This window comes from Papio anubis, chromosome 14 (genome assembly GCF_008728515.1).
Source record: "Papio anubis isolate 15944 chromosome 14, Panubis1.0, whole genome shotgun sequence".
Lineage (NCBI taxonomy): Eukaryota > Metazoa > Chordata > Mammalia > Primates > Cercopithecidae > Papio > Papio anubis.
Genome location: NC_044989.1, coordinates 17457277 through 17476766, shown reverse-complemented (window position 1 = coordinate 17476766; position 19490 = coordinate 17457277). Strand labels below are relative to the sequence as shown.

Here is a 19490-nt window from a genome sequence, read left to right as displayed (position 1 = left end):
GTTAAATCAAATATACTATGAAATTAATTTCACCCGTTTATTTTTATTTTTTTAAAGTATGGCTAACAGAAAAGTAAAGATATATGGTTGGCATTATATCTACGTTGCACAAAGGTGGTGGATAAATGTTATATGAGGAGTGGGGTGCTGCTATAAAGTATTATAAAGACACTGAAAATATGCTGTGGGAGGAGAAAGAAGGGAGACATTATTTTACTTGGGAGACCCCAAAAAACTTGCTGGAAAAAATGGCATCAGAACTGGGTTTTGACATCTAGAATTGTAAGAAAAAGGCCTGGAGGCCTTTTACCCAGATGTAGGGTGGGGATTTTGACCCCAGCCGGCTGTAGGACCCAAACAGATTCTCTGATGCTATTGTCCTCCAATTGGATTTGGTTTCCAAATCCAATTGCCCATCGTTATTACCTGGTATAGATTCCTGAGTCTGTCTCAGATCTCATGGGCCAAGAGTCATTGGGGTGAGGCCCAGACGTCCTTGTCCAGAGTTCTTCAAGCAATTGTCTTATAGCTCATTTGATCCCAGTCTGGGACACTGTGTTTGGAAATGCTGGGTACAAATGGTCATCTTTGGGCCTTGAAAGACCAGCCTCAGTGGGCTTTCCATAATCCATAGCTACAGGTAGCCATGGTACCTCCTGTCCTTGTATGTTCTTTGAGCAGAAGCACTGAGCAGGAAGCACCTGAAATGCAGAGCTTGGGGAAAAACAGCTCATGCCATGGGCTCCCAGGTTGGTCAGCCATTTCCCCTGTGGAGGCAGAACAAGGAGGACTTTGTAGGCTTGTATTTTCCTCAGTTACCACCTAAGTTACTTGTCAAATGGCCCTTCCTGCATACAAAGTGACAGGCCTGCCAGGAGTACTGATTCCACCAAAAAAATAAACAAATAAAAAATTTGCTACAGGCTAATATTTGATCACTCTGGACAGTGATCAAAAGCTTTTTATACTTTCAAAAGCTTTTTATAAATACAGTATTAAAAGGAGGAAGAAAGAATGACAGAGAGGGGGACAGACGGGGAGAGAGTTTGTTATCCTGACTGCGTGTGGTGAGTCTATACTCAAAAACACCATTATTTTCTTCCCTCCTTTTCTTCTGCAGCCCTCTACATCTCTTTCCCAACTACAGCAGAGTTTCTGAAGTGTGGTCCAAAGACCACTGAATCCGAATCCAGGGGGGTGGAACCCAGTAATTTGTTTTTATAACAGACTCTTTAGGTGAGTTCTAGGAAGGCGAAATTTGAGAGCAGTTGCTTTAAAGGTTTATAATCCCCGGGATTACTTACCTGGCACCTGATCCAGTACAGGCTGTTCCTTCCCAACGTGTTTCCCTTTTTGATGCTGGTCAAACTCATCGTCCTACCCTCTCTCATTTCTGCCCTGAGTGCAGCCTTGGAGCTCAATTTGAGTTGTGCAATCACTCAGTGCCATTCTTACTGCGGCAGAGGGTACCTAGCTTCTTCACGGGAGCAGAAACCCCATTATGTGCTGGAGGCACCCAGGGAACCAGACAATTGTGCCAGGGAGCTCACTGTCTAGAACAGAAGTCAGCATGAGAGAGGTCAGGAATAAGCTTCAGCCATGCAACAAAAATGGTGTATGTGCCCACGTAAATTTTACTGGTAAGAAGATCTAGAGATATAGTCTAGATCTATAGATCTAGGATATATAGTTCTATAGATATAGGATCTATAGATACAGGAAGATGTAGAGATCTAGATCTAAAAGGGCTGAGCTACAGAAGGGATTAATAATGAAGATGAGTGCTTCCTAATAGGAGTACTTGCTCCCCAACTGGTATGCTAACAAAATTATGCCAGGTAGGGATTTTTAGTAACACTGTCGTTAGCAGGTAAACTATATGCTCCAGAATGGGGAACGTCAGGATGCAGAAAAGTTTCCTTAGGTAGGAGGTGAAGGTGTCCCCCAAGGCAAAACTCAAATGCCATTCGGGAACAGTCTGGTCTCATGATAGTTATATGTGGGTATATATCCTTTCTGAGAAGAATGAGGTTAGTATGGATAGATTGTAAAAAAAAAAAAAAAATGCTATAATAGAAATGGACTGTGAGTTGTACCATAAAGAACAATTGGCCAGGGCTTGCTGGGTAAGATTTGAAGCCACAGGCCCAGCATTACCTCCCACCGCTGTTGTTCTGAATGCTGGAACCCCAGCTGCATGGTTGACAGAGAATCACGGAGAAAACAGCTTTCTTAGGAGGAGCCCAATCCATACCAAAATCACTGCTGGGTGCTAAGGAGGGGAGATTTCGGCATCTGTAGCCATTCTTCCTAGAGAGAAACTTTCCCAAGAGCTTCCTCTCTGAGGCTGGGGTCGATCTGGAGAGAGCAGAAAGGATGCCTTGAGCACCCTGTATGACCTCCAGCTGAGCACAATCCAGAAGTTTTTACAAGAAATGATAGTGGGGGATGGGAAGGACCATTCCCTCTCTGGACAGGAGGCGGGGTGGGGATTTGGGGCGGGGAGACTGCAGCTGGAGCTTTGAACCTGATCTCTCAACCTCGACAGGACAACTCAGCAGCCATCAGCAGCTTTCTTATGGCTCCCAATTTGGCACTTCTAAGGCCCCCTCTTTGAGGATGGGGGATGGACTTTCCAAGGAGGAAAGGAACTTGCAGAATTTTCTAACTGGTAACACACACTCAGAATGTTTTAGGAGAGGCTGTAGTCAGAGGCTGTAGCCCCCGTTTTTCAGGGGCCCTCTTGGTCAAAGTATGACTCAGGTTGTTGTGAATGCCAGACAAATGTAGGTTACAGACATGGCCTCATTAAGAGTGCAAAATGATTTGCTCTTCAGTGCAGGAGCAAATTTCATAGGCCAGTCAGTCACCAGCCAGCATATTGGTTGTGCGCCTTTTCACGCCCACCGTACGGTGTGGGAAAAGGTCTGTGCTCTCTGCGGTTACCTGAGGTCCTGGTCTTGCCAGCTATCACTGTAAAGTCAGTTATTTCTCTGAGTCAGGGCTCATCTGGAGCACAAGGATAGTAATTTTGCCTCACTGGGTTGTAGTGAAGATTAAATGAGATGAAGCACCAGGCACATTGAAATATTCATTAATGTGACTCATTTCCTTCTTTTACTTTAACATAGCAAAGCTGTAGTATTTTAGTAAATCTGATACCAGTTATTTTGCAATAGTCATTCTCTGAAACTCAGTTTTTTAGATGGCTCTCTGGGTTCCCTCTAGCTGCAAAAATATAAGTATCTGAGACTCTGAGTTTGTTTCCAATAGGCTTTCTCTGGGTTGGACAGACTCCGTTCCACAGAGCCCAGGAGGCTGCAGATAACGGTCCCAAACCAAGACATGCAGCTGTCGGGCTGCAGTGGTCTGTGTGAAAGACGAGTAGAAAGAGAGGAAAAAGAGCTCAAGAAGAGCTCTAAAAGAAAAGACAGCTGCAAGTTTGTCCTGGAGTAAATCAAATTGTGACATTTATTGGGCTATTTCCAGAATAACACCTGCAAGAAAACTGGAATGCAGGATTACCTTTTACAAGAAGGATCTTAGTTACAATAGCCTACAATAACCAGTATTGTCTATTGGAGTCAGTGTGGCTTAACGAAAAGGTTATAGGTTTGGCGGTGCACAGACCTAGGTTTTAGTTCTGTCGCTCCTACTTTTTATTAGTGATTTGGAGCAGGTTATTTAACCTCCAAGCCTCATTTTCTTCCTCACTTAAAAAAAGGTAAATAATATGAATCTTGCAGGGTGATTGTGCGGGTTAGGAAGAAAAGTGCTTGATACATAGTTGGTATTCAATAAATAGGAGCTATATGGCTAGGAGCACATTACACCAGGGCACATACCCTAGAGGCCTCTGAACCTGGGACCATCATTTCTGAAGCTTATAGCTTGTACAGGGTAGAGAATTGATGGGGGTTTGGGAGGAGGCAGTAAGGCTGGGGTGGGTAGGTAGAGAGCTGAAAAGAGATCAAAAGGTCTATAAAGATCTGTCAAACTTTAAAATGCAAATCCTGTTGTGACTCAGTAGAGACCAAATCTTTCATTATCACCTTTCTGAAAAGGGCTTGAGGGGTGGGGGGTGGGAAGGTTCATTAGTCTTTCCCTTCATGGAGTGTTTTGGTTTGTTGTGGTGTGGTTTTGTGGCCAAGCCTGGGTATGTGATAAATCTTTTATTCAACTCTGCCTGGAAACATGGGTAGAGTTAAGAAACTAACAGCATATGGTTTTCTTTATGAGTAGACCATGAGTTCCTCAAGGAAAGGAAACTATCTAACCCTTATGATAGCTCCTATAGTTTGCAAGACTCTTGGCATAGAGTATTTGCTTCTTGAATGGATGGAAGGTGTGGCGGGGGTCGGGGGTGGATGAATGAATGTTAATTCTGAGCATAGTAAGTCATCTTCACTGGTTGGCAACTTAGTTCTCAGGGGTCTCCTTGCTCTATCCTTTACTGGGAGCCATGATAGGAGCAATCCTCATGATGGTCAGCTGTGGCCTTCTGAGAAACTCTGCAATCTCTTCCAATGGCCAAGGGTCTGTGCAGTCTAATCACTTAGGCAGAGTATGCTGCACAGCAGCTTTGCCTTACTGCTGGTCCTAAAGAGGTAGCCTCCTAAGTTCCACAGTTAGCAATTTATTTCTGGAGACAGTGTGGAATTCCAGGCAAATCCCACAGAGGAGACCTTCAAGAGTAAGTGGGCCAATAATTATCTAGCACTCACTGTGTGCCAGTCTCGATCCATCTTGCCCCTACCACAACCACGGCCAGAGTGAGAAAGAAACCTCAGTGCCTTGCTTTCTCTTTCCTCCTTTCCTCTTCTCTTGCCCGCGTTATTTTCTCATAAAACTATACTTGTATGTGAAGAGTGAGGTTTTTTTCCCAGAAAAAAGTATCTAGCAAATGTCCCTCTCTGGAATGCCCTAAAACACATGTCATTAACGACTCCTCCCTGGATAAACTCACTGATTCTCTAAGTCTCATCCAAGACCTGACAAGTCTTACCCTCCCACTAACTGGCATCTACCATAAAAGGCTCCTATCAAGCTTCTCAGCTCTAGGAGGCCCTATAAGAACCACCTGGATCTTCACTGACCACTCTCTTCTACATTCTGGTGCCCTCTGATACATTTCCCTTCTCTCAGCACTTACTGTATTTGTTATCTCAAGAATACATAAGTCTGGCATCACAGCTAAGTTATAAACATCTTGAAGGGAAGGAGCAGATGTTTTCCCGTATACTCAGCAGTATGCCTATCCCAGGACTAAATCCATCTTAAGAATTCAATAAAAAATTGCAGCATGTTCGTGGTCAAAGCATGGGCTTTGTCTTTAGATAGATTTGGGTTGAAAAGCTAACTTTATGGCTGGGCACGGTGGCTCACGCCTGTAATCCCAGCACTTTGGGAGGCCGAGGCAGGCGGATCACGAGGTCAGGTGATCAAGACCATCCTGGCCAACATGGTGAAACCTCATCTCTATTAAAAATATAAAAATTAGCTGAGTGTGGTGGTGGGCACCTGTAGTCCCAGCTACTTGGGAGGCTGAGGCAGAAGAATGGCGTGAACCTGGGAGGCGGAGCTTGCAGTGAGCCAAGATCGCACCACTGCACTCCAGCCTGGGCAACAGAGTGAGACTCCACCTCAAAAAAAAAAAAAAAAAGAAAAAAAGAAAAATTAACTCTATTCATTGAACAAGTATGTATTAAATGCATACTACATGTTAGGCATTGTTCAAAGCTCTGGGAATATAACAAAGAATAAAGCAAAGTTTATTCTCTTGTGCTGTTACTCTAGTGACAGGAGACAAAGAGAAAAAATCTAATAAGTTGAAAAGAAAATAATACAGGGTGAGACGCAAGTGTAAAGGAGTGGTGGCAGGAGTGGGAGGTGGCTACTTAGCTAACGTGATCACAAAAGGACTAGCCAAGAAGCTAAGACCCGGGTGGTGATAAAGAGCTTACCATCCAGAGGTCTGTGGGAAGTCCACACAGAGTGGGCAGCAAGGGCAGGAGCCAGAGTGTAGAGTGAGCTTAGTGTGTTTAAGTAAAGAAAGCAAGCCATGTGCCAAGGGCCAGGGGAGCAAGGGGAAGCGACAGAGGGTGAGGTGAGGGAGACAGGTAACCACAGCTGCTGAGGAGGCTGGGATTTACAGAGGGTGATGAGAAGCCATGGGATGCTTTTACACAGGGGGTGGTTAGAATGTGATTTGCGTTTTCAATAATCTCGCTGGTATGTGCACAACAGAAAGGCACAAGCGTTCTGAAGCAGGAAGATCAATTGGAAGGCTGTTTAGTAGTTCCTGCAAGACGGTACTTGCCCTTTGGAGGTAGCACTGCTACTCCAAAGGCAACTGGGAGATTTGTGTAGTAAGTGTAACCTCAGGCATGTTGCTTTCCTTCCCTGGACTGATTTCAAGAGTAGAAAAAATGTACTTAACATGATCTGCACAGGGCCTGGCTCATTGCAGGTACTGTGCAAAGGTGATTCAACTAAGACATGAACACTAAAAAGGAGACACTCTTACCTCATGCACCACTAAGAACTTGCAGATGGCCTAGTCCTCAGAGGACTCATCCCTGCGGTTAGAGCTTTGGAGGGTAATGAAATGACTGGAATTCTGCCTCTCCCCCTCATCTTCATTCCTTCCTCACATATGAAAACCCCCAGCCTCCTACAATGTTGACTTTAATAGTTATTTTATTTATTTATTTATTTGAGATGGAGTTTTGTTCTTGTTGCCCAGGCTGGAGTGCAATGGCGCGATCTCAGCTCACCGCAACCTCTGCCTCCCGGGTTCAAGCGATTCTCCTGCCTCAGCCTCCAGAGTAGCTGGGATTACAGGCATGTGCCACCATGCCTGGCTAATTTTTTGTATTTTTAGTAGAGACGGGGTTTTTCCATATTGGTCAGGCTGGTCTCGAACTCCTAACCTCAGGTGATCCGCCCACCTCAGCCTCCTAAAGTGGTGGGATTACAGACGTGAGCCACCACGCCCAGTCTAATAGTTATTTTTTAATTCTGAAAATTAAAATAAATTCTGTGATAATTTCCTGAGTGTTCACAAGACAGCTTTTCTGGGACTCTGAACTACTCTTATTTACTAGTCAGTTTTCTAGAAATCGTTATCTAGTAGAGGTTATTGCATCTCTCTGATGAGTGGGTTCTTTAAAAGTGCCACAGACTCAGAGAGATGTGGGGTTCACAGAAAAAGTCTTAACTTTTTCCAAAGAAACAAAGAGTGGAGAGACAGCGATGGAACTTTGGAGTTAGAGTAGCTCTGAGTTAAAATCTTGGTCCTGCTGTTTACTAGATGTTGACCTTGGATAAGTTCCTTAACTTCTCTTAGCCTCAAATGCAAATAGGGGATAACAGTGCTTGCCTCTCAGTACTTTTTTTCTTTTTTTTTTTTTTTTTTTTTTTTTTTGACACTGAGTCTCATTCTGTCACCCAGGCTGGAATGCATGATCTTGGCTCACTGCAACCTCCACCTACAGTCACCTGCCACCACGCCCAGCAAATTTTTGTATTTTTAGTAGAGACAGGGTTTCACCATTTTGGTCAGGCTGGTCTTGAACTCCTGACCTCAAGTGATCTGCCCGCCTCAGCCTCCCAAAGTCCTGAGATTACAGGCATGAGCCACCACACTTGACCCTCTTAGTTTTTGTGGGGCATAGATGAGAAATTTTAACAATTAGGTGTGTGGCACATAAACATTTAATATACATCGTTTGTCTTTTCCCAAGATTCACTAATGCTTTGCATAACAGACTTTTGAAACTGTAAAAGCTCACTTATATTCATTAGTGCCCAATGAGCTTTGTCTCTTTTTTCTTCATAAGTAGACAATTCCCTTCTCAAAAAATTATACAGATTATAATGGAACACATCTTAAAGACATCAGTAATGCTAAATTTATATATTGATATACATTTCATATATATTGATATGTATCCTCAAATGTGACTGAGAGTGAAGACAGAAGGAAGTGAAGCCAGGGGAGGTTTGCCCAGTGCAGCTAGTCTCTATCAGAACCAAGACACTTTCTCAGACCAGAGACTCTCAGGTTTAAGAAAATGTCCTTCGGTTTCAGAAGATGTAGACCTGGTTGTACCCAGTCCTTTGACACCTCCCATAGAACTATCCCAGCTGTGAAGCTGTGGGGCCTTCACAGCGCCTAGTCTGTGTTTGGACAATTATGTAAAATAAGGCTTCTGACATCTGGCATTCACAGTTAGCATTTTCTGTTTAATAAAAATGTAAATGTTAGCAATAATTACATCAGAGCAGTCACTGTAACCAGTATTGCTTGAAAACTAAAAGGCAAAGGGACTTGTAGTCTCCCCTCACTTGGGTGTTTCATAAATCACTTTCTCACTTTCAGATCGAAAGCATTTATTAAAGAACAGCCATTTCTAACTTCACACACAGAAAGGCAGGTATCAGTTGGGTGGTAGATGAAGATTTAACTTATGATGATGCAAATACTATAGAATCTTTTCATTAGGCCTTTGATCAGAGAATTCTAAATATACAAGCAGTTTTTACCATTTTGGGAGGTTATTTTCCTTTTTGGGTCTTGGAACAGAATAATGCTGAGGAAACTCAGACACTTAATCCTTATTAAAGTTCTTTGGTGCTTACAAAAGGAATTCTTCTACACATTAGCAAAATATTCATTCTGCCCACAGAAGGATCAGCCTACTTTGCTGATGACTCTCCCCTCCACTGCCAAACAGGCAACTTAGTGAATTTATCTGGCCTGGGGCTAACTAAACTATCTATTTTGAAATCATCAAAAAGAGTCCCACCGTTTTGGACAATTGGTGGGGCTGACTCTGCAGCACGTCAGTTTACAGGCAATGTGGCAAGTTCCTGAAAGAGGCTAATGCAAGCTGTTAGCTGAGCCTGATAAAAGCTTTGCTTGGCTAAGGAGGTGATAAACATTGCCACGTTAATACATACATGAAAGGAGACTGCCTTCAGTAATACTATTTAAGCTGTTTTACCCTAAGTGCTACCAGCAGAACAGGAACAGCAGTTGATTTAGACTCTTCACCTTCAGAAAGCAAGCATCTTGGCAGGGCATCTTAAGGTGGCTAAAGTGACTAGGTATCAAGCTAATCCACCCAGTTAGATTTGGTCTCTCTCCACAGAGAAATTTAGAACTAAGACCCTGAAATCACCACCAGTCAATCAGCACCCATTCACTTAACACTTTCTTTTTTCTTTTGTTGAGACAGAGTTTCACTCTTCTTGCCCAGGCTAGAGTGAAATGGCACAGTCTCAGCTCACTGCAACCTCTGCCTCCCGGGTTCAAGTGATTCTCTTGTCTCAGTCTCCCAAGTAGCTGGGATTACAGGTGCCCACCACCACGCCCGGCTAATTTTTGTATTTTTTGTAGAAATGGGGTTTCACCATGTTGGCCAGGTTGGTCTCGAACTCCTGATCTCAGGCAATCGCCTGTCTCGGCCTCCCAAAGTGCTGAGACTATAGGTGTGAGCCCCCATGCCTGGCCTCACTGGACACTTTCTGTGCCAATCCCTCTGCTGGGTGCTATAGATTCAGAAGTACAATATGGTTTCTCTGCCCTGAGAATGTTCATAGTCTGGTGTGGACAACAAAAAATGTAACCCAACACCAAACTATAGACAGGTAATATTTTAGAAGTCTATGGGGACTAGCAGCGATCCAGAGAAGCAACAGAAGCCTTTTTTAGAGAAGACCATGTTTACACTGAATCTCGATGGGTAAATAAAACAGTTGGTGAGGCAGAAGAGTCAAACCCTGGGCAGGCATCTGGGGGGGAAGTGAACAGAAATGATTTGATTACTGTGCTCAAAGAGATCTTAGTCTTATCCGAGGGAGAGATAGAGGCCTTTTTAAACAAGGAATATTGTGCCTCCTACATGGTAGGCATCAGCTAGTATTTGTGGAACGAATGAATGAATGTGATAAATACTATGATGAATGTATGGGTAATTTCTTTGGGGACACATATAGAGCAATTAATTCGGCTTGGGATTAGAAAGTTATGACATGTGAGCTGGTCCTTAACAGATGAGGTTTATCTAGCCTTAGCAGCAAGCATTTCAGGCAGACATCCGTGCAGGGAATAACAAATGGTCTTAGGTGGCTAGAGCCAAGGTTCATGACTATGAATGCATGAAGCTGAAAAGACAAGTTGGGGCCAGGCTGCCTCAGCCTTGTGAGCCATGCTGAAGTACTAAGACCAGATTCTGCAAGGTTAAGTGCAGCCACTGCTGGTACAGGCTCCATGGCTGGCGGGTTGTGCAGAATTGTCATTCATGCATCTAGCAGTTACTGTGCCAAACACTGTTCCAGAATTCTGTGAACAGAAAGGACTTAATCCCTGGCCTCATCAAGTCTGCATTCTAGTTTGGGAAACAATGAAAAAAAAAACAAAAAAAACCCTAAACTCAACATTTATAATGTCAGGAGATAGAAAGATTAGGACTCTCTGAGATGATATTTGAGTCAAGAACTGAATGATGTGTGGAAACATAAATACAGAGAATCGTTTTCACTTACAAATTAGGAGATCTGAGTTCTAGTCCCAGCTTTAACCTTTTCTAGTTGAGTGACCTAGAAAAATTTTAAACTTACTGGGCCTCCAGCTGGCTGTTATACATAGAAAAGCCTAAGAACCTTGCTCAAAGTGGGTGCTCAAAAATGTGATAGGTGATCAGATGAGTATTAGTTACCAAATTATATTTAAGCAAGCACATTTTTTTTTTCCAGTAGCTCAAATGCCACATTAGGATCCCTTGTGTGATGATGCTAGAGTTTCGTTCTTCTGAAAACACATCTCCCACCCTCACACTGCCTCCTGCTAGCGTTACTGTGTCCACATTTTTACCAAAAGGCAGTGCTTGGCTGCATTCAATTTGAATCCAAAATCTGATAGTGCTCTTTCCAAATGATGGTACCGGACACAGCTACCATTGACTGAGTCCATACAATGTGTCAATGGTGGCAGCGACTTGACAGATACCAAAACAACCTTATAGGATACCATTGATCACTGTATCTCCAGGGCCCAGCACAATGCCTGTCACATAAACATTTGAATAAATGAGTCTCAGAAAAGTCAGAAAAGTCTCCAGGGTCTCAGAGAAAATCTGTTAGCAGAAAAGAATCTGAAGCTAGGTATGCCTGGCAAGATCGCTCAAGCCATGCTACCCAAAAGGAAAAAGTACAGTTCTCATTATAAAATCTAGAAGACGGAGATTATATATTTTTTAATTTAAATTTTAATTTTTTTGAGACACTTTTTCACCCATCCTGGAGTGCAGTGGCACCATCTCAGCTCACTGCAACCGCTGCCTCCTAGGTTCAAGTGATTCTCCTGCCTCAGCCTCCTGAGTAGCTGGGAGTACAGATGCACACCACCAGGCCCCACTGATCTTTGTATTTTTAGTAGAGACGGGGTTTTGCCATGTTGGCCTGGCTGGTCTTGAACTCCTGGCCTCAAGCAATCCACCCACCTCAGCCTCCCAGAGTGCTGGGATTACAGGCATGAGCCACCATGCATCGCCCGATAGAGATTTTATACAGAAAAAAAAAAAATCTAAAAGAAAAACCGCCAAGAACTTAAGATTGATTACACAAAGCCCAAAGTAGTTAGGCCAGAGCGGGGCCTTAGGATGGAGCCATCAGAAAGAAACCAATTACAGGATCCTAGCAGCTGGAGGCAGATCTTTGGCAGAGTATTTCAAAGGGAAGCAAGGCATCCTCAACAAGACAATGAAGTGGTTAGCAAATACGTAAAGCAGCAACTGGTAAAATTTGATAAACAAGCGGTAACATGACCACACCAAGGAACAAGAACATGGAATGCTTTAAAAAGAATTGGTATAACGTGGACAATGAAAACAGAGAACTTGAGGAGAAAGTATAATTTTACACTTACCCCTGTTTAGCTGTATCAGCGGTCCCCAACCTTTCTGGCACCAAGGACCACTTTCATGGAAAACAATTTTTTTATGGACGATGTGGGTGAGATGGCTGTGGGATGAAACTGTTCCACCTCGTATCATCAGACATTAGATTCTCAGTAGGAGTGCGCAAACTAGATCCTTGCATGCGTAGTTCACAATAAAGGTTTGTGCTCCTATGAGAATCTAATGCCACTGCTGATCTGACAGGAGGCAGAGCTCAGGCGGTGATTCTTGCTTGCATGCCGCTCACCACCTGCTGTGCAGGCCGTCCTGACAGGTCATGGACTGGTACCTGTCCACAGCCTGGGGCTATATAGCAAAATGAACCTAGACTGGCCACTCCCAACTAATTGTTATTTTCATCTCATACAATCTCAAGAATGCCTCTAGATATTTTATTTACCTGGTCTAGATGGTCCTAAACTATCACAGCCACGACTGAACAAATCAGAATAAGCAGAACCTTGGAAGAATGTTTTAGCAACGTTTTTCTCTCTGAATATACAAAACATTGTAATACAGTCCTTAAAAAGCTGTTGAGATGATACACGGTTTGTAAAGAATCTAGTTGAATGCTTAGCACACGGTAGCTAATACACATTAGTTTTTCCCCTTCCTCATTCTGGAATTGGGATTGTTTCCACTTTTTGGCTATTATGAATAATGACGCTATGGACATTTGTGCACAGGTTTTTATGTGGATGTATGTTTTCATTTCTCTTGGGTATATACCTGGGAGTGGAACTGCTGGATATTAACTCTACATTTAACCATTTGAATACCAGACTTTTTCCAAAGTGGCTGCCCCATTTTACATTCCTACCAGCATGTTATGAGAATTCCAATGTCTCCACATCCTCATCAATACTAGTTATTATCTTTTTGATTGCAGACATTCTATTGGGCGTCTTGTGGCTTTGATTTGCAATTTCCTGATGACTAATAGTACTGAACAATTTTAAATGTGCTTATTGGCCATTTGTATTTCTTCTTTGGAGAAATGCCTGTTATTTTGCCCATTTTGAAGTTGTCTTTTTATAAATGAGTTATGAGTTCTTTATATACATCCCTCTAAGATATTTATGATTACCATATTTATGATTTGCAAATATTTTCTCCCATTCTGTAAGCTGTCTTTTCACTTTCTTGATGGTATCATTTCAAACAAGTTTTTAGTTTTGATGAAGTCCAGTTTGTGTATTTTCTTTTGTTGCCTATGTTTTGGGTATATTTAAGAAATCCTTGCCTAATCCAAAGTCACAGACTTATGTCTATGTTTTCTTCTATTTTATAGCTGTAGCTCTTACATTTAGGTCCTTGATCCATTTTAAGTTACTTTTTAAATATCATGTGAAGTAGGAATCAAATGTCATTCTTTTTTATGTAGATATCCAATAGATCCAGAAGACAGTTGGTTCAAAGACAGTTTTGTTTTCCCATTGAATTGTCTTGGCACTCTGGTTTAAAATCAACTGACCATAAATGTGAGGGCTTTTTTCTGAACTCTCAATTCTATGCCATTGATCTATGTTGACCTATACGTCTACCTTTATACCAGTACAACACATTCTTCATTACTGTAGTTTATATACTTAAAATCAGGAAGGGTGAGTCATTCAAATTTCTTCAAGATTCTTCTTGTGTTTCTGAAATTTCCATATGAATTTTATAATCAGCAAAGAAACCAGCTGGAATTAATAGGAATTACATTTAACCTGTAGATCAGTTTGGGAAGTATTGTCATCTTATGTCTTCTGATTCATCAACATGGAATGTATTTCCATTTATTTAGAGGTGTACAGAAATACAGTTAAGGCTGGGTATGGTGGCTCACACCTGTAATCCCAGCACTCTGGGAGGCCGAGATGGGTGGATCCTTGAGGCTAGGAGTTGACTAGCCTGACCAACATGGGAAAATCCCATCTCTACTAAAAATACTAAAAATTAGCCAGGCATGGTGGCACACACCTGTAATTCCTGCTACTCAGGTGGCTGAGGCATGAGAATTGTGTGAACCTGGGAGGCAGAGGTTGCAGTGAGCCAAGACGGTGCCACTACACCCCAGTCTTGACAACAGAGTGAGACTCCGTCTCAAAAAACAAACAAACAAACACAAACAAAATACAATGATCATTGCACAATTGGTCTTGTATTCTACAACCTTGATGAACTCATTTTATCAGTTTTAATAGTTTTCTAGTGGATTTATTAGAATTTTTGATACATACAATCTCGTCATCTGCAGAGACAATTTTCCTCTTCAATCTGGATACCTCTCTAGAATTTTTGAGTGCGACCTAAATTAATGCAAGATTTAATATTTGGTGGTATTAAAGTCAATATTGCATAGATTTAAAACAAAAGGGGGAAAAGTGCTACAGAAGGAAAAAATAGAAAAATAAAAAAATTAGCAGGCAAGAAAACTGATTCCCACAGGATTATTAGTTAGCTATGTGATCCTGGGCAAGTTTCTAATCCTTTTGGATTAGAAATACATTTGATTTTCCAAATCTTCTTCCACTTGATATACGTGTGAACTTCTGGGCTTTGCTCAGTTTATTCAGCCATTACAAGCATGATTTTTACTAAACATACTGACATCTTCTCTTCTTTTCTCTTTTTGCCCCTCAAAAAAGAGACTAAGACACCAAAAGTGGAAGAGCACACTAAAGGTAGCTTCACACTGAGGGAGAATATAACTCTCAGGAAAGAGTTATAATGGAAGACTTCCAAGGCCTTCCAAGGTGGAAGAACACACTAAAGGTATCTTCACACTTAGGGAGAAAATAACTCTTAAGAAAGAGAGTTATAATGGAAGACCTTGCAAGGCCTTAAAAGAATGCAGAGAAGTATAAAGAACTATCCTCTTGGGAACAAGCTGGAATATAAATACTTTAGAGGCTTGTGGAAGAAAAAGTAAAAATGAACAAAGAGATGAAGCATTTACTCTGTCAAGTACTATACCAATATTTTAAAACCACAATTAAGGAATAATAAGGACATAATAATGACATGCATTATCAGAAGTTTTCAATACAGAGGATCTTTTAAAACCCGAGTTTTAGGTGACATTTTTAAAATCACAATTTTGATTAAAATGGTGTTTCATGACATAGAGAACATTAAAATTTTTACCACACATGAACTAGATACCTTCCCTCTGTCTCTGCTATTGCTGAAGAACTAAAATAATAAGTTATACTTAAGTGTTTTAAAGTTCCTTTCAAGTGCTTTGGAATCTTAGTTTTAATCTCTGGCGTAAAGGAAGAGGACTATCCAAACAAGTAACAGAGTTGGTTTCTTTCTTATGACATTGTAGAGAACTCAAAGAACTTTCTGCTGAATCTGGGAAACAGCTTTCTTCATTTTCAGCTGTTTTATAAGATCTGACACACTGTTCACTTTCTTTAATATGTATCTTAGGGCTACCCAACTTGTTGTGGCCACTTTCTTTGAACTGGGTTGTATTTTGCTTTTGAGAACTGTGCTTCATTCTTTGAGTTGTGTACTTAGCTCTCCCAAACACTGGGGCACTTTGTTCATCAGAGGAATGTCTGTTAAGGCAAACACTCTTCTTCATTAAAATTTTCTGAGTGGTTTGCATATCAACTTTTCTACTATGATCTAAAGCAGTATTTGGTGGTCTAACATTGCAGGTCTTTACTACTGTGTTACCGATACAATAAGGTACAGAAGTATTGACTTTATAGTTTTCCTGAAGCAGCTGGTCTCCTTTTAGAACTTTAGAGTCTCTGGATTCATTTTGCAAGGGAATTCCTGGAAGATCCTTTGAAAGATGTGATGTACAATCAGAACCACTGTTAGCAATATAAGGTTCTTTTACACTAAGTATGGACAAAGTTTTCAGGTTGACATCTGGTTGTAGACTATCCTGAGGATATGATTTTATAAATATTCGTTCCTTTAAAGGCAAATCCTGAAGACATAAATCAGTAATGCCAGAAAGTAGATGCTCTTCAGGACTAATCCTATCAGAATCCTCATCCAACACTTTCTGTATGTTTGCAGTATACCTTTCTGATTCACATGACAGTTGTTCTGGGATATTTTCAAAGCCACCAGGGATGGCTGATAGCTCTGATTCAACTTCTGATTTTAAACCGTGAGAAAAAGTATTCCTTTGAATAGCTGGAGAATTACTAAAAGATGTACCTTCCCAGTCAATAGTGCTCAAGTGTAGATCAGCAATCACAGATATATTACGAGATGAGGTACTGGGTTGACTAGATTCTGAAATTAGAGACTTACTGACAGCTTTAATCTGTATAGCCAAAGGTCTTGGAGAAGACACGAACTGTTCTTGTACATTCAAACACGGAGTAGTTTTAGGTAAAAGCAAGCTATTCAGCGAGGCATATATAGATTCCTGTGGTAATGCAGAATCAGGGGAAATCCCCAACTTTAACTTGGAATTCTGCTTATGAAAGATTTCACATGTGGGTTTTAAAGTCATGTGTGACTGAAAGCTCATTACTTCATCTGGTTCTGGCAAATTATTTTCTTTAGGCTTAATACCTGAAAAAAAAAATACATATAATCAACATTTATTTTCTTTGCTTTAACTTGGGTAAAAACAAATAAATAAACAGTTCAGAGAGAAATCTATATGAATTTTTTTGGCTTTTTTTGGTCTCAGTGCATTCCTAGATTATAAAATATTTCCCTCTGAAAACAATTGAGCTGTTTTCCTCACTGAGTTCTGGGAAATGAAGAAAATGTATTTAAAACCCGAATATGCTATAAACAGTAGCTGCTGACCAATTGGTCAGTATAACTATTATTATTAACACTTGGTTAAGTTAGTAGACAGAGCAGAATGTTTTATTCCTGGCTTTTCAGCTTTAAAAGAAAGTATGTGAAGACAAGGAAGAATATAATTCTTGACTCTTGATTTTATAGATTTTTCAGTAAAATTTAGACAGAGTAGATTCAAACAGAAGAGGTGGCTCTTCTATAACATTTGCATGTGGCATAAATAGCTATCAAACCCAAAACTTACGTTTTTGTTTCTTCCCTTTAATTTCTAACTTTTGTTTTTGGTAAATAGCAACGATCTCAGGATATGCTGCTTCAAACAATGATTCTTCTTCTATTGTTAGCAGAGCAAATTCTCCATGTTGTTTATCTTCCATAGCATAATGTTCTAAAAGATTAAAAATACAGCAAAGCATCCTTAATTATACATTTTTAAAAAATCCAATTGGCCAGGCTTGGTGGCTCACACCTGTAATCCAGCACTTTGGGAAGCCAAGGCAGGCAGATCATGAAGTCAGGAATTCGAGACCAGCCTGACCAACACGAGTCCAGCCTGACCAACATGGTGAAACCCCATCTCTACTGAAAATACAAAAATTAGCCGGGCGTGCTGGCATGTGCCTGTAATCCCAGCTACTCGGGAGGCTGAGGCAAGAGAATCACTTGAACCCGGGAGGTGGAGGTTGCAGTGAGCCGAGATCGCACCACTGCACTCCAACCTGGGCAACAAGAGCAAAACTCCATCTAAAAAAAAAAAACAAAAAAAAAACTTCAATCTTTCCAGGTAACTAGGTTTACCAGGTAAAATAAGTCATTCACAAATGAACTATTCACTGCAAATCTTGCTTTATAACACCTGTATTCTAACAATCTGTTGATAGCAGTACATAATTTATTTTCTTTTTGCCTGGCAATAGCTGGAGATTCTTTCTAAATTAGAACTTTAAATTATCTTATTCTGAGATGGTAGCAGTAGCTGAAAGAATAGAAAACTTTGTTTAGGTAAGGTTAGTTGGTTTAATTCAGTTAAGTAAGTGTTAAAATTCCAGGTAAGAAATGAAAGAGCTTCCTAAAACTCAACATCAGCTTTCTTTAGTGATGGCTTCTGAAAAGAACATAACTGAAAGGGTCATCAAAAGCATAACTACTTTCCAGACCGGACGCAGTGGCTCATGTCTGTAATCCCAGCACTTTGGGAGGCCAAAGCGGGTGGAACACCTGAGGTCAGGAGTTCGAGACCAGCCAGGCCAAAATGGCAAACCTCCATCTCTACTACAGATACAAAAATTAGCCAGGCGTGATGGCAGGTGCCTGTAACCCCATCTACTCGGGAGGCTGAGGCAGGAGAATCACTTAAGCCCAGGAGGCAGAAGTTGCTGTGAGCCAAGATGGTACCATTGCACTCTCCAGCCTGGGCAACAGAGCAAGACTCCGTCTCAAGAAAAAAAAAAAAAAAAAAGTATTACTACTTCCCAGATTGTTGTTTCAGAGGGTATCAATGTCTCAAGCCCAATCTAACTGGACTTACAAGTAATTAATAAATGAAAATAAAAATGTTCATATGTTAATTTACAGTACAGTATATTTACAAACAGTACACTAGATTCTTGGGTTTATATGTGGGCAAAACTATAAAATAAGCCAAATTATAAAGAAAATACTGATAAGTTTAAAGCAGAAACAAAGAGAATGAGTGATTTTAAAAGTGTTCCTTAGTTAAACTAGCTTGGAGTACATTTTCTCCTGTAATAGCTCCCACGAGGATCAGTGAAAATGGGTATCTGATCCTCAGTTCTTGACAGGAGAGATGCATTGCCAAACTGAATTAATATCATTTTCTTTCCTGAAAATATACTAGTCGGTGTAACTGTTTCTAAATACTTTTCAAAATTCTTCAACATTCTATCTTCCTCTTACTGCTTGGAATGATTTATCTAATTCTCTGTAATTTCATTCTTCAAAGTTACCTACAGCTTAAACTTTCATTGGACAAACCTGTTCTCTCAAATATGATCATACAGTTTAATTTCAAAGCCAAACAGAAATCAACTTGGTGTCATTTTCCATTTTAAATTATCTGTGTTTCACTATCTCCAGTTTGGGAGCTAATTCAGAGTTCACTGTAATTCTGTCTGTAGCAAAAGTAAGAATAATTTGACAATAAAAAATTCCCACTGAAAACTAAGCAGGGTTAAAAAAAAAAAAGGAAAGGAAGGGTATCCCAGGGGTTTTTTAGCAATCTCAATTTTTTCAGATGGACTTATACATGACATTGAATGACCAGAGCATTTGTAAAAGCATATTTGAGAAATATAAATAAAAATTATTTCAGCATTACTTCCTTAAACATTACAAAAGAAATGTCAAATTAGGACATTAAAATAAAATCAAAGTTTATCATGTTTACTATTAGTCAAAACCTATCTAAAATAACACAGGCAAACTATGAAATCAACCTGTGGTGCATGTGATGGGTTTCATCTTTATTTTTCACACACACGTACAATATTTACTAGACATACATGGTCAAATATTATAAATGGAATATTCTGCTTAAAGTGAATACATACCAGGCTTTTCCCATTCTATTTCAAAACAATGAACTCCATTTCTGATTCGAGTCTTAACAATTCTGAAAAACAAATTCATTTAATGAAGTCTAATTGCAAAAGATATTTGGAAATTTTCCATTTGTAACCTGAATAATTTCCATAGTTTTTTTTTTCCCCCCCAGGTAAAAACATTTAAAGGAAT

General features: G+C 40.5%; 1 protein-coding gene and 1 long non-coding RNA gene across 8 annotated transcripts in view; one reads left to right on the top strand and one right to left on the bottom strand.

Annotated features, from left to right (window-relative positions):
• LOC103876750 overlaps window positions 1–19490 on the top strand; it is a 36432-nt gene that overhangs the window by 3522 nt on the left and 13420 nt on the right. The gene's annotated exons all lie outside the window — the stretch shown is intronic.
• Window positions 8231–19490, bottom strand: part of GEN1 (GEN1 Holliday junction 5' flap endonuclease) — a 36613-nt gene continuing 25353 nt past the window's right edge. For 5 of the 7 annotated variants that reach the window (XM_009183730.4, XM_017947303.3, XM_017947302.3 and 2 more), the window contains exons 12-14: window positions 19307–19368; window positions 16981–17124; window positions 12342–16496 (exon numbers count right to left, since the gene is read on the bottom strand). In XM_009183730.4, the coding sequence (XP_009181994.1) occupies window positions 15184–16496; window positions 16981–17124; window positions 19307–19368 (1519 nt within the window). In that variant the 3' untranslated portion in view covers window positions 12342–15183. Of the gene's footprint in view, window positions 16497–16980; window positions 17125–19306; window positions 19369–19490 lie in introns of all 7 variants that reach the window. The other 2 variants (XM_021924605.2, XM_009183729.2) reach the window with 2 other exon arrangements.